Source organism: Phocoena sinus, chromosome 2 (genome assembly GCF_008692025.1).
Source record: "Phocoena sinus isolate mPhoSin1 chromosome 2, mPhoSin1.pri, whole genome shotgun sequence".
Classification (NCBI taxonomy): domain Eukaryota; kingdom Metazoa; phylum Chordata; class Mammalia; order Artiodactyla; family Phocoenidae; genus Phocoena; species Phocoena sinus.
This window is the reverse complement of record NC_045764.1, coordinates 45,635,914-45,648,127: the sequence shown is the minus strand read 5'-3', so window position 1 is coordinate 45,648,127 and position 12,214 is coordinate 45,635,914. Positions and strand designations below refer to the sequence as shown.

General features: G+C 38.2%; 1 protein-coding gene across 1 annotated transcript in view; it reads right to left on the bottom strand.

The window, feature by feature from the left end:
• MCTP2 (multiple C2 and transmembrane domain containing 2) overlaps positions 1 to 12,214 on the bottom strand; it is a 299,372-nt gene that overhangs the window by 27,035 nt on the left and 260,123 nt on the right. Inside the window, 1 exon segment of the mRNA XM_032623883.1 lies at positions 8,546 to 8,587. Coding sequence (XP_032479774.1) covers positions 8,546 to 8,587 — 42 coding nt within the window.

Here is a 12,214-nt window from a genome sequence, read left to right as displayed (position 1 = left end):
TGTGTCTATGTCCACATTTGTCCATGTTCACATATATGTGGCAGAGAATTCCAGTCCAGGACTATTAAGCCCAAAGGAAGAGTGGACATTTCACAAGGTACACGTTCAGCTCACACTTGTTCTTTTTGTCATTTGCTTCTTTAGTGTCTATGGATCTCTGTTCTCTAGACTCACTATATAATACATGATTTGTAGACATTTCATTCAGTTACATATTTCTATCGACTGTTCATTTCTAGTATTATTTGCCCAGTTTTCATGAGAATGTATGTTAAATTACACTTTTTGAAAATATTTGGGGAAAAACATTTCTTTCCATTCTTACTTATTTTTTAACTTTTCTTGCTAAACATTTTAGCAAACTTTATGTATAATTTGCATAAAATACATACCATAATTTACATTATAACAAAATGCATTCATTCTTACCTAGGAGCTGGAGTAGCCAGGGTTTACAACAGATGCAAAGTTAGGGGGGAAAAAAACAAAAAACAAAAAAAACTTAAGATGTACCAACTCCACAGGCCTGCATATTTTATTAATCACAGGCTATGGAGTCAGAGGGAAGTGAGTTCAACATGGGTCTTGTTATCTACGAGCTTTGTGATCATGTCAAGTTCCTAATGGGTTCTGAGTCACAATTCTGCTATCTGGAAAAGGGAGATCATAATCCTGACCCTGACTGGAGTATTTGGAGAATTAAATATTGTATCATATGCAAATCATTTGGTACACTCCAGGTGCTTCATAAACATAAGTCCTTGCCCTTCAAGAATACGAAGAGACAAAAGAACAAATAACCTTTTGGCTAGTTTAAAGAATCCTGGGGTTCATTTAAGTTTCAAAAGCAACGATCTTCCAGGACAAGTCTACTCCTGTTGCCCTGCGTTGTACGAAAGATCATCTGGCAGTTCTATCTGCAACATGCTGGCTTTATTTACACATTTCAGATTGAACCAGGGAATGTGGTGATAACACAGTTTAGCAAACACAGCATTACATCTGCGGCTGCTACCAAATTGCCTAGGAAGAGTAACAGTGATTCATTCAGAAAAAGGAAACTCTTATCACATGTGCTTATATTTTTCCTTAACATATAAGGCTTCTAATTTATAGAGGGAAATGTGTAATAAAAATAGTGATGGCCACTGGTGTGATTAAACCAATGAACAAGATAATTGTGGCTGAACACGTATTTTTAGATTCCTTCATTTCAGAAAGAATGGATTTTACTTCTCATTACTTGAAAAAAACACCAAGGCATAAGTAAAATTCGCATGATTTAGGGCTACTTTATGAGCAAATAGGTAATAACGTATAACAGAAGAGATGAAAGCATGGAAATTTTCAGATCCAGAATTCAAAGTTCAAAAGGTTCCTTTGCTTTGTTATATATTACAGAGAATGACTGTAAGAATAATAATGTAACTGTAACGATACTTGTACGAAAAATAATGACAAACTCCAAATCTGTAACCTAAAAATGCATATTATTATATGAAATGTATGTAAGATCATCATTTTTTCATTGTCCTTTTGTTTATAAAATGTCAAAAAAAAAAAAAGAAAAACAACACTGAGTCTTTAGTGGCTAAGTTTTAGAGACAGTTGACTGAAGAACAAATAATGTGCCTGTGTTGTAACATGGTTGTTCTTTAAGAACAAAGCCAATAAATAAATAAATGAATCAGTCATGCAGTGGATTTTTTCTTCTTCAAGGCTTTGTTGGCTTCCCCAATGTCTCCAAAGAGCATAGCACTGTAGGTGCAATAAACTAGCTTCGAGCCTCTGGGAGAGAATTAACACCATCAAAATGAATTTACAGCTAAAAATTCATTATATAATCAGTATGCTACTTTAAATCTTTCCCACATGTTCTGGTTCAGGAAAAAAATTTCTCATTTCTCTATTAATTAGCTAAGCAAAACCAAAGAGCTAGTCCTGAAAATTGACCACGTCAGGAAAGATTCTTGGGACATGCTTAAAAACTGAGTAGTATTTGTCACAGGATTCCCACAAGGGATTGATGCAAAATTTCTATCTCAGGATCGTCCCAGTAATGCCAACCACCCAGGGCAAAGATAACGCAAAAATACGACTTTAGACTTTAAATGGGAATCTGTTTGGTCTGTTTCATCCCACTGAATATTAAAAGCCTGCAATTTGAAAACCTGAAGAATTATAAACATCAGAAATCGACTGAGTGGCATTTAGCAGGGGAAAAAAAAAAAACCTCTCAGCATCTGTCATAACAAAGAACAAAAAGTAATATTTCTGATACATGAGATTAAAAATTGTTCTTTGGGAATCTGGCTTAATGCACTGGGAACTGTCTTTAAGGTTTCTTCCCATGAGCTACGTCCTGTGTGCATGGACGGACACACACACACACACACACACACACACACACCCCTTCATGGTATGCTATTAAAATCGGGGGAAAAGTCTGCAGTCTTTCAGGAGAATACTTCCTTCTCAAGTAGTATTTTTGCTTTGGGAAATGAATATGAAGCAGACTGGATTTTGAACCAGTATCATTTCTAAGTAGTTATAAACTGCTCTAACTATCTGTTCATTACATAGAGCCCTTCCTTCTACACTGACTGGTATTTACCAACATGTTTCTTTGGCCTGCAACAGGATTCTCATCAGGGATCAAATGAGAGGGCTGAAAAAGTAAAAGGAATAAACATCATCATGAGCAAGATGTTGAAGAAACAGTTTTGAAAAATTGGGAACAATTTGGAAAAAAAAAATATTTGGAATTAGACCCTGGGAAGATTGATTTCCTTAAAAGTTTCTCTGAGCCAATTGACAGATGCCACGCCATTACAAGGCAAACAGGGCTAATGGTTTTCTATAACTGTCACTACCATAGGTAAACACACAATTAGCTGCAGTTACTGATTTAGCTGTGCGTGTCCTTTATCTTTCTTTGAGGTGGGGGAATGAGGAGGGTAGAAGATAAAATATTTATCACCTAAGACTCAGCTCAAACATCACCTTTAGCAGTCCTGACTCACCCAGGCACTGCATCGCTAACACCCAACATAGTATACAAATTCTGATGAAAGTAGCAATCACAGATACAGAGAAAACACTCCATAAAGGTTGTCAATAATAATGCGGAAACATGGACCAATAAATTAATGACATGTTTCCTTCATAACAATGTAACATAGCCCAAAATAAACAGGATTTAGATCAGAAGGGCTGGATTTGAGTCTCGCTACTATCCTGGCTGGGAAATCTCTGATGCATTATTATATTTCTCTTCACCTGGGTTAGTTCATTAGCATATGGGGAAAATAATATCAAATTTAATGGTTTACTTTGAGTACTGAATGAGCTAAAGCGTATAAAAACAGCCTGCAAATTGTAAACACTCTACAAATAAGAATAATCTTATAAATCTAATCATTTAAATAATTCTTACTCAAAATGGTCTCATTTTAAATTATTATTTTTGTGTCATTTATTACTTACTTTAAATTACTATATTCCCTTGAAGAAAAAGTGATGTCCCCACCTTTCTATCAATTATTTTGCAAATTATCTATCAATTACCTTGCAAACTCATTGGATAATTGGGACTTAAGGCAAACCACACTGAAACAGAGTGGATTTCAATAGGAAATTCCTCTTGTAGGAATGGTTACTATACTCAGAAAAATAATGACTTGTGGATAATTGAGATACAATGTCCAATGTATTCTATATTAGCATAATGTAAAAATTTTAGACCACGGCAAGATAAATATCCAGATGTAGTATAGTCTATAACGTCAGAGCACCAGTTAGTGCACATTAGCTAATAAAAGGATGGCTAATCCATCTAATTTATAGTCTGGCACACCATATTTCACAATATTTGGGAGTAATCTACCAAGTATAATCCTTACAGTAGAAATCACAAAGAAAATCCATAAGTACTGGGGCTATTAGTGAACCTGGTAGCAGAATAATGCTTCAAATGTCAGATTAATAACATTTCTGGATTATTTCTGAAGGTAATGAAGCCAAACGTTTTTAAGAATGGAAGTTTGAGTTTTTAAAAGGGATGTGAGCAAATCAATGGTTCAGAGAAAAGACGGCAGGAAATAGGGAAGCTGATCCCTTTTCATGCAAAACATGCATAAACTGATAATTAAGAATTGGCTGGAATCCATTTTAATATTAAAGTCTTGGAAGTAAGATGGCACAGTTGAAATGTTAGCAATTAAATCACTTCATCACTGAATATAATATTAATTCAAATTAAAAGGAGTTACATCGGAACAACCATTTACTTTATTCCCCTGAAAATTATCCATAAGTAGGTCCTCTACAACATGCCCTGTATATAGACTGTATATGCCTTGAAAATATGTGTGTGTATTCAACTATTGTTAACCTTTCAAAGATATTACCTGACTTTTCATTTTCTTAAAAATATTACACCATCTTAAAGTACCATGGCTTAGTCAATAGCTACAAAAAAAAAAAATCACTGATCAAACTAATTTGCTTTGTTTCTGACATTCTTAAGAAGGCACAAAGGAATCATAAACAAAACTACTCTCACTACTAAATTGTAAGAAGACTTCCTCCAAGAACGAGTCTTCCCTGGTTGAGATACTATAGATCATCTTCTCTTTCTGGAACAAGAAAACACAGGGCATGAGCTATGCTGGCCCTGAACAACTCAACCAAAGGACTATGAGGTTAATTTACAACAAGAATTCCTAAATATTGATACATAATAAAAATTGATATATACGCCACATCCTTCTCTCTCTAAGAAGGCTCTGCCTGGGTAATGATGAGTGAACTCATCTATTTGTAGGATGAAAATCATTTTTACAACTAAGATTGATGGTTTAAAATATACTTAAATTTTAATAATATCATCCTAATTTGTGAAAAGAGAATAGAGATATAATATTCATCTGCATCCTTTCATTATAAAATGTTCCACCACGTTCCACCATCAATCAACAAAAATGTATCAGATATTTCTTATTTTCTTAAAGGAAAACATCCATATCTGTTTTTCACCCATAACTGACATGAAAGGATGATCCCCACCCCCCAAACACTGTAAAGCAATTGTGAACTCATTGATAATCTTAAAAGAACAGACGATTCAAGTCCTATTTCTGACAGCTGAGTTAAAAACAAACCAACCCACAATGCAGGCATCACAATGCAGTCTCTTTATGATAGCAATAGGCAGGTTTTTTTTTTTTTATTACATGCCCTTATGATTCTTTCTTCCTGATGTTACTAGTAAATGCTGAAATATTCTACCTAAGTGATTGTTGGGCTGGAAAAAAGAAAAGAAACTCTAATGCAAGTATTTATACCTTCTGCAATGAAAACAAGATATTATTGCCCTGCATGACCTTTCCTAAATATGAGATACAGCATTTTACACAATAGTTTCTTGGTTCACGCTTCAATTACTGACCTTTACTGTGTAGAAAATTAATGCAATTTTCATTGTAATCCATCTGTACAAATAAGGTCCACATAGAAGAATTCCACATATGGAATCTAATACAAATAGGAAATGTCAGCTGATTGCCGTTGGCTGAACTTAGACGTTATCTGTTTGTTCTGGGGTCCCCAGCAAACTCTACTTGTAACAAGCAATTTCTTGTGTGGAGCCATCAGGTATAAGAAAGAAAAATCTCCTCTCCTCAAAGTTTAGTTTGTACATTTAGTTTCCTAAAAGCCAAAAAACTAGTGACCTGAAAGTTCTACATTGTGACTGAAAGTCCACAAAAAGAAAGGAAGGCAAAACTGTGGAGCCTAATTTGGTTTCTAAAAATGCAGGTCATTTTCCATGGACTTTCAACAATGAGAAGAAGCAAGAGGCTATAGTGATGTCATTTTACAACCATCCCTGTTCCAGACAATAAAAAGATGACAGACCCCAGACCATGTCCTGGCCTGTGCATCAGAGACAGGCAGAATATGGGAATGTGTCCATCTCCCAAGGAAGCTGTGCCAAGGGGCCCCAGCATGCTTTCATCTTCCACAGTCGTCCATGATGGTATTTGGTGGGAAGGGGTGCTGGCAATTAAGGAGTGTCACTTTCAAGATGGATTGTTTGGGTAGAAAGGAGTTCCTCTCCTCTTCTGGTTTGGAAGGAGACGGCTGTGTGTTTATAATCTGTAAACAGTTCATCTCTCACTGGGTGTGTTACAGTTCCCAGAAGCCCGTCTGTCATGTCGAACACACAACAGAAGCCCTTGGAGTCAGCACACTGTGGAGGGCAGTAGCCCAGGGCCTGTGTGCTTGAGGGACCCATCCCAGGCATGGAGGCTGCTCTACATGGAGAAGAAATGATGAAGTGTAATAATATATAGATGGATGTATGCTCCCGAAGTCTTAAAAGTTGAAAACTGCTCTAGTTTACCCATCTCTTAGAGGAGTGAGAGTGAAGAGACGTGCAAAAAGACTGCAAAGTTTGCCAAAATCCCCTCACAATAGAAGGCGTGTGTTCAGCAGAAGAGGCACAAACAGAAGTCAACATTTCATTTCAGACTTATTCCTCTAGAAGTTTCCACAGAAATATGAAATTGAGGAAGCAAAACAAACATGGCCACGTGGGGCTATTAAAGGCCCTACAAACATACTACAATCAAAGTATCTCAAGAATGGAATGGCCCTGGAGGAGACATGAAGAACCCCAGAGCCAACATCCTCAGTGTGGGATGGGCTGCCACAACTGTTGCGTGGAGGGCTGTGCTTGGATGAACGCAAGAGCTCCCAGGCTCATGCATGTAGATGTTGTAGTTCCAACTCAGTTATCCTTGCCCAGAAAAGCTTGATGCACAGCCCAAATGGCTCTACCTCCACACCCCCAGGCCCCCAGACAGCCCTTGAAGGACCACGATGGAAGGTTAGATGGTGAAAAACACTGGTATAGACTTTCATGGCTCAATCTGTTGCCTGACAGTTCATCGACACCACTTTTTCATCCATTGCCTTCTTGTTAGATGTCTCCTTTATCAGATGGGACAAAGCCCCATGGTCACAATTATCTCTCAAGGGTGGATGGCATCCTCCTTCCATGGGGTGGCTCGTTTACACAGACTTGGTCCAAGAGAAAGAAATCTTCTTCACTTCCAAACTTTGGTTAATAAAATTGATAATTATGCCTAATGTAGGTTTAAAATAATTTAATCAATACCTGTGTTTCCTTTGGTTAAACAACCCCTAATGCACATTAGCTTAGCTATGACTATTTTAATGTTCAAGGAGTTACATCACTCAGAGGCCACTCACGTCAGTTCATCAAGAAGAAAGTTGCAGGCCTTCCCTGGTGGTGTAGTGGTTAAGAATCCGCCTGCCAGTGCAGGGGATACAGGTTCAATCCCTGGTCCAGGAAGATCCCACATGCCATGGAGCAATGAAGCCGGTGCACCACAACTACAGAGCCTGTGCTCTAGAGCCTGTGAGCCACAACTATTGAAGACCGCCAGCCTAGAGCCCGTGCTCTGCAACAAAGAGTAGCCCCTGCTCGCTGCAACTAGAGAAAGCCCGCGTGCAGCAACTAAGACCCAAAGCAGCCAAAAAAATAATTAATTAATTAAAAAAAAGAAGAAGAAGAAAGTTGCATCTTGGGACCTTCATTCTAAAAAGGGTCAATTCCCTTTAAAAAAATATATACTTTATTACTTTGCTGTTAATAATCATTTTAGCACAACAAATAAGATTTACTTTGTAATCTGCCCAGCATCCTTCAAATGGGCAAAACCATCTGGCTTGCTCAATTAATTTTAAGGCTGTCTGTGTCATGGAGCTAGTGTTTTTAAATTCGTTTCTATTTTCTGGACATTTTATATTGGATACTTAACTCTTAAGTTTCCCCCGTTCGCCCCTTTCCTCTCCTGTCAGCCTTCTACACACTATCACCCTAGCCCCGTAGACCCATAGGTTCTAGGGGACTGGGCGGCCATGAAGCTAGTAGCATCTCATTTGGCATTTCACTTTTTTTTTTTTTTCATTTTATTCCAGAAGGTTTGTCTGAAAGCGTAATGACAACAAAAAGTAGCAGATTTGAGAGAATCTCCCAGGAGGAGAGAAAGGACAGATGTACACAGACGTAGAGCTGAAAACGTTGCCAGCAACAGCTGGGCAAGTGACAGGTTCTGAAGCGGGTGACCACCCTGCAGAGTGCAGACATGAGCCTAAAGGAATAGTGATTGCACTTGATTTACTTTTGGCTTCCTGGGCTACCTTTCATCTACCTTTCATCCACCAAGGGGAAGGCTAATCTTTGCCTCAAATGACAGGCCTCCTAGAGGGATGCTTCTATAACATTTCAGTTATTCCTTATATTTCGTCCCTTTTCATCCTCATTTTAAGAATCTTAAAAAAGGGATACCCTTTATACATTATGAGAATATCGCTATACTGGTCACCCTATAGTAGTAAAAAAAAATAAATAAATAATATATATATATATATATATATATATATAGTTTGACTCAACCGGCTAGAACACTGGAAGCAGTCATGTTCCCCCTTTGTGTCCTTTCTCGAGCACACCCACCTTGTCATCTTCATACTTCTCCTCATCTATGTCCGTGCTCTCCTGTAAGGAAAATCCATAATTTGTAATAAAACGTCAACCGAAATTACCGACTACGAATGAAATGCGTACTCATGCTTAAAGTTTTCCTATATCATTGCAACACTAGTCTTTTTAAAATACACTGTAGGGCTTCCCTGGTGGCGCAGTCGTTGGGGGTCCGCCTGCCGGTGCAGGGGGCATGGGTTTGTGCCCCGGTCCGGGAAGATCCCACATGCTGCGGAGCGGCTAGGCCCGTGAGCCATGGCCGCTGAGCCTGTGCGTCTGGAGCCTGTGTGCCGCAACGGGAGAGGCCACAACAGTGAGAGGCCCGCGTACCACAAAAAAAAAAAAAAACAAAACACTGTAACTTCTTTAAAAAGGACACTTTTAAAGTTAAGGGATGCCTTGCCAAGGTTGTAAACAATATGTATAATCTACATAAAACTGTTAAGTATAAATAAAGCTATTAGGGGAGTGCCTTTCGAAGGCAGCCAGCTTTAAAAATGCATTGCGGAGTTGTACTATCTGTAAACAGTTTTGTTCTGAGTCTGACAAATGAAGCAGCTGCTGTGTTAAGGCTGAGAACACCACACTCCGTCTGTGCTGGGCTCATCGTTAGAATGACTGCACTTTTCCTCTGGGTCCATTACCGAAACATTAGACAGTATTAAATGCATCAGTCTGAACGTAATCAATCTCAAGAATAAGCTACAGGTTTCTATATGGCATTCTTGTTTTCCTTGGGCTTCAGGGTGGGTGAGGGGCAGGTGAGGGAAGGAAACTCAAGGCTCAGATCTGGACTAAAGGGGGGACTGCCTTTAGTTCAGGGGCCCCAGCACCAGCTGTGCTGCACAGAGGCTTGTTCAGATTCATTTAGAGATCTTGGCTAGTTAACAGGTACCCTTGAATCATATCACTGCTACATTTAAAAGCTAACACATGTTGGTACACAATCCAACGATTTGGTAGCTTCAAAAGAATGCTGGGTATCAGAAAACCAAGGACTATTTTCAATTTGAACACTTACCTTTCTGCTTAACCTTGCAAAGGTCAGGCATGCTAATAAGATGCCATTGTTCCAATAGAAAAAAGAATGGTCAATATAATGCTTGTATAAGGGAGTAACTCTGAAGTATCCAGACAGTACTCTGCTATCCTCCATAAACTACTGAGCAATTTCTTCAGGGCTAGTACTGTATTACCTCCCAGAATTCCTAGGAGCTCCACCTAGCAGTCTGTGGGATACTTACTGATGCTGGAGAACTAACCTATTTAATGATGGCAACAAGCATGTTTCATAAAAGCACATGGATAAAAATGAATACAATGAAACATGTTATGGGAGGAAAAAACTCTAATGTAATTAGGAGTCAGAAGTCTTCATCTTGAGACAAAGTCTTCAGCTGGAGACATCGTTCCAGCACTGTTTTGCTGTGTGACTTTTTTTTTTTTTTTTTTTTTTTTTTTTTTTTTTTTTAAAATTTTTTTTTTTTTTACATACATCTTTATTGGAGTACAATTGCTTTACAATGGTGTGTTAGTTTCTGCTTTATAACAAAGTGAATCAGTTATACATATACATATGTTCCCATATCTCCTCCCTCTCGCATCTCCCTCCCTCCCACCCTCCCTATCTCACCCCTCCAGGCGGTCACAAAGCACCAAGCTGATCTCCCTGTGCTATGCGGCTGCTTCCCACTAGCTATCTATTTTACATTTGGTAGTGTATATATGTCCACGCCACTCTCTCACTTTGTCACAGCTTACCCTTCCCCCTCCCCATATCCTCAAGTCCATTCTCTAGTAGGTCTGTGTCTTTATTCCCGTCTTACCCGTAAGTTCCTCATGACATTTTTTTTCCTTAGATTTCATATATATGTGTTAACATATGGTATTTGTCTTTCTCTTTCTGACTTACTTCACTCTGTATGACAGACTCTAGGTCCATCCACCTCACTACAAATAACTCGATTTCGTTTCTTTTTATGGCTGAGTAATATTCCATTGTATATATGTGCCACATCTTCTTTATCCATTCATCCGATGATGGACACTTAGGTTGTTTCCATCTCCTGGCTATTGTAAATAGAGCTGCAATGAACATTTTGGTACATGATTCTTTTTGAATTATGGTTTTCTCAGGGTATATGCCGAGTAGTGGGATTGCTGGGTCATATGGTAGTTCTATTTGGAGTTTTTTAAGGAACCTCCATACTGTTCTTCATAGTGGCTGTACCAATTCACATTCCCACCAGCAGTGCAAAAGGGTTCCCTTTTCTCCACACCCTCTCCAGCATTTATTGTTTCTAGATTTTTTGATGATGGCCATTCTGACCGGTGAGAGATGATATCTCATTGTAGTTTTGATTTGCATTTCTCTAATGATTAGTGATGTTGAGCATTCTTTCATGTGTTTGTTGGCAATCTGTATATCTTCTTTGGAGAAATGTCTATTTAGGTCTTCTCATTTTTGGATTGGGTTGTTTGTTTTTTTTGATATTGAGCTGCATGAGCTGCTTGTAAATTTGAGCAAATCACTTTGCCACTGTGAACGTTAGCTTTATGAAGCATGAAATGAAAACAGTAGTTCTTGACTCTTCATGGTTATGTTACCAAGATTAAATTAGGTAATAAATTAGAAAATGTTTAGTAAATTTAAAAGGTTTCATACACACACATACATGTTTATATGCATACACACACAAGTACACTTATGTACCCATATTTACATACACACACATATATACATATATATACCTGCCTACAAATACACATGTACACATACACATGCTATAAACGTATACATATATATACCTGGGAAAATAAAATCTGATTAAAACTGTAAAAATGTTAGTTGACAGCACTTTTACAACAGATGCTTCTCTGTAAAAATTTCCCTCATCTGTACCTCTGTGAAACTTAGTCCTTACATAAACCTGTACTTTAAAGCTATTTATTTGTTACTTGGTTCTAGCATCTTCAGGCCCCTCATTTATTGATATATGCACATGCTTATTGCACTACACAGTCAAAAACCAAACAGAACAGAATTTGGAATTTGTCTGAGGTTTTACTCCCGGCCATAACACTCATTTCCCCCATCCCAAATGAAACCAGAAACATTCCTTAAATATCCATTATTTCAGAGATGATTTCTTAAAATAATCAGAACATTTATAAGGAAAAATAGGTGAAGATGGTCAGCTTTTGAGTCTTAGAAAACCTAATGTGCAGGTGATTTTTCTAAAGGATGTTATCAAGTCTCAAGACCTTTGATTTTTGTTTTAACAACTTGGTTCTTGAATCTGGAATGCCAAGATTATATCATAAAGCAAGTCTATAAATACAAGTTCCTTCTAACCCAGAGCAGAAAAAGATTCTATGGGCTGGGATAAGAGGGGTAGGGGAGGGAGAGCTGGAGAAAAATTAAGAAAAGTAAATGCTGGGCGATGTCTTTGAGAAGAGGCCTTGCCTGTGCTTCCTTTAACACCACGGCGAGTTTGAGAATTGCAAGAAAAACTTGGGCACTCAAGAACAGAGGGGCCCATGCCCACGCACTCTCTGATTTCCCTGGGAGTTGGCAAGCCTCAGAGCATCCCCTGAGGCTTCAGCCTAGAGGAGAATATTGCACAGGATAATTATATGGAG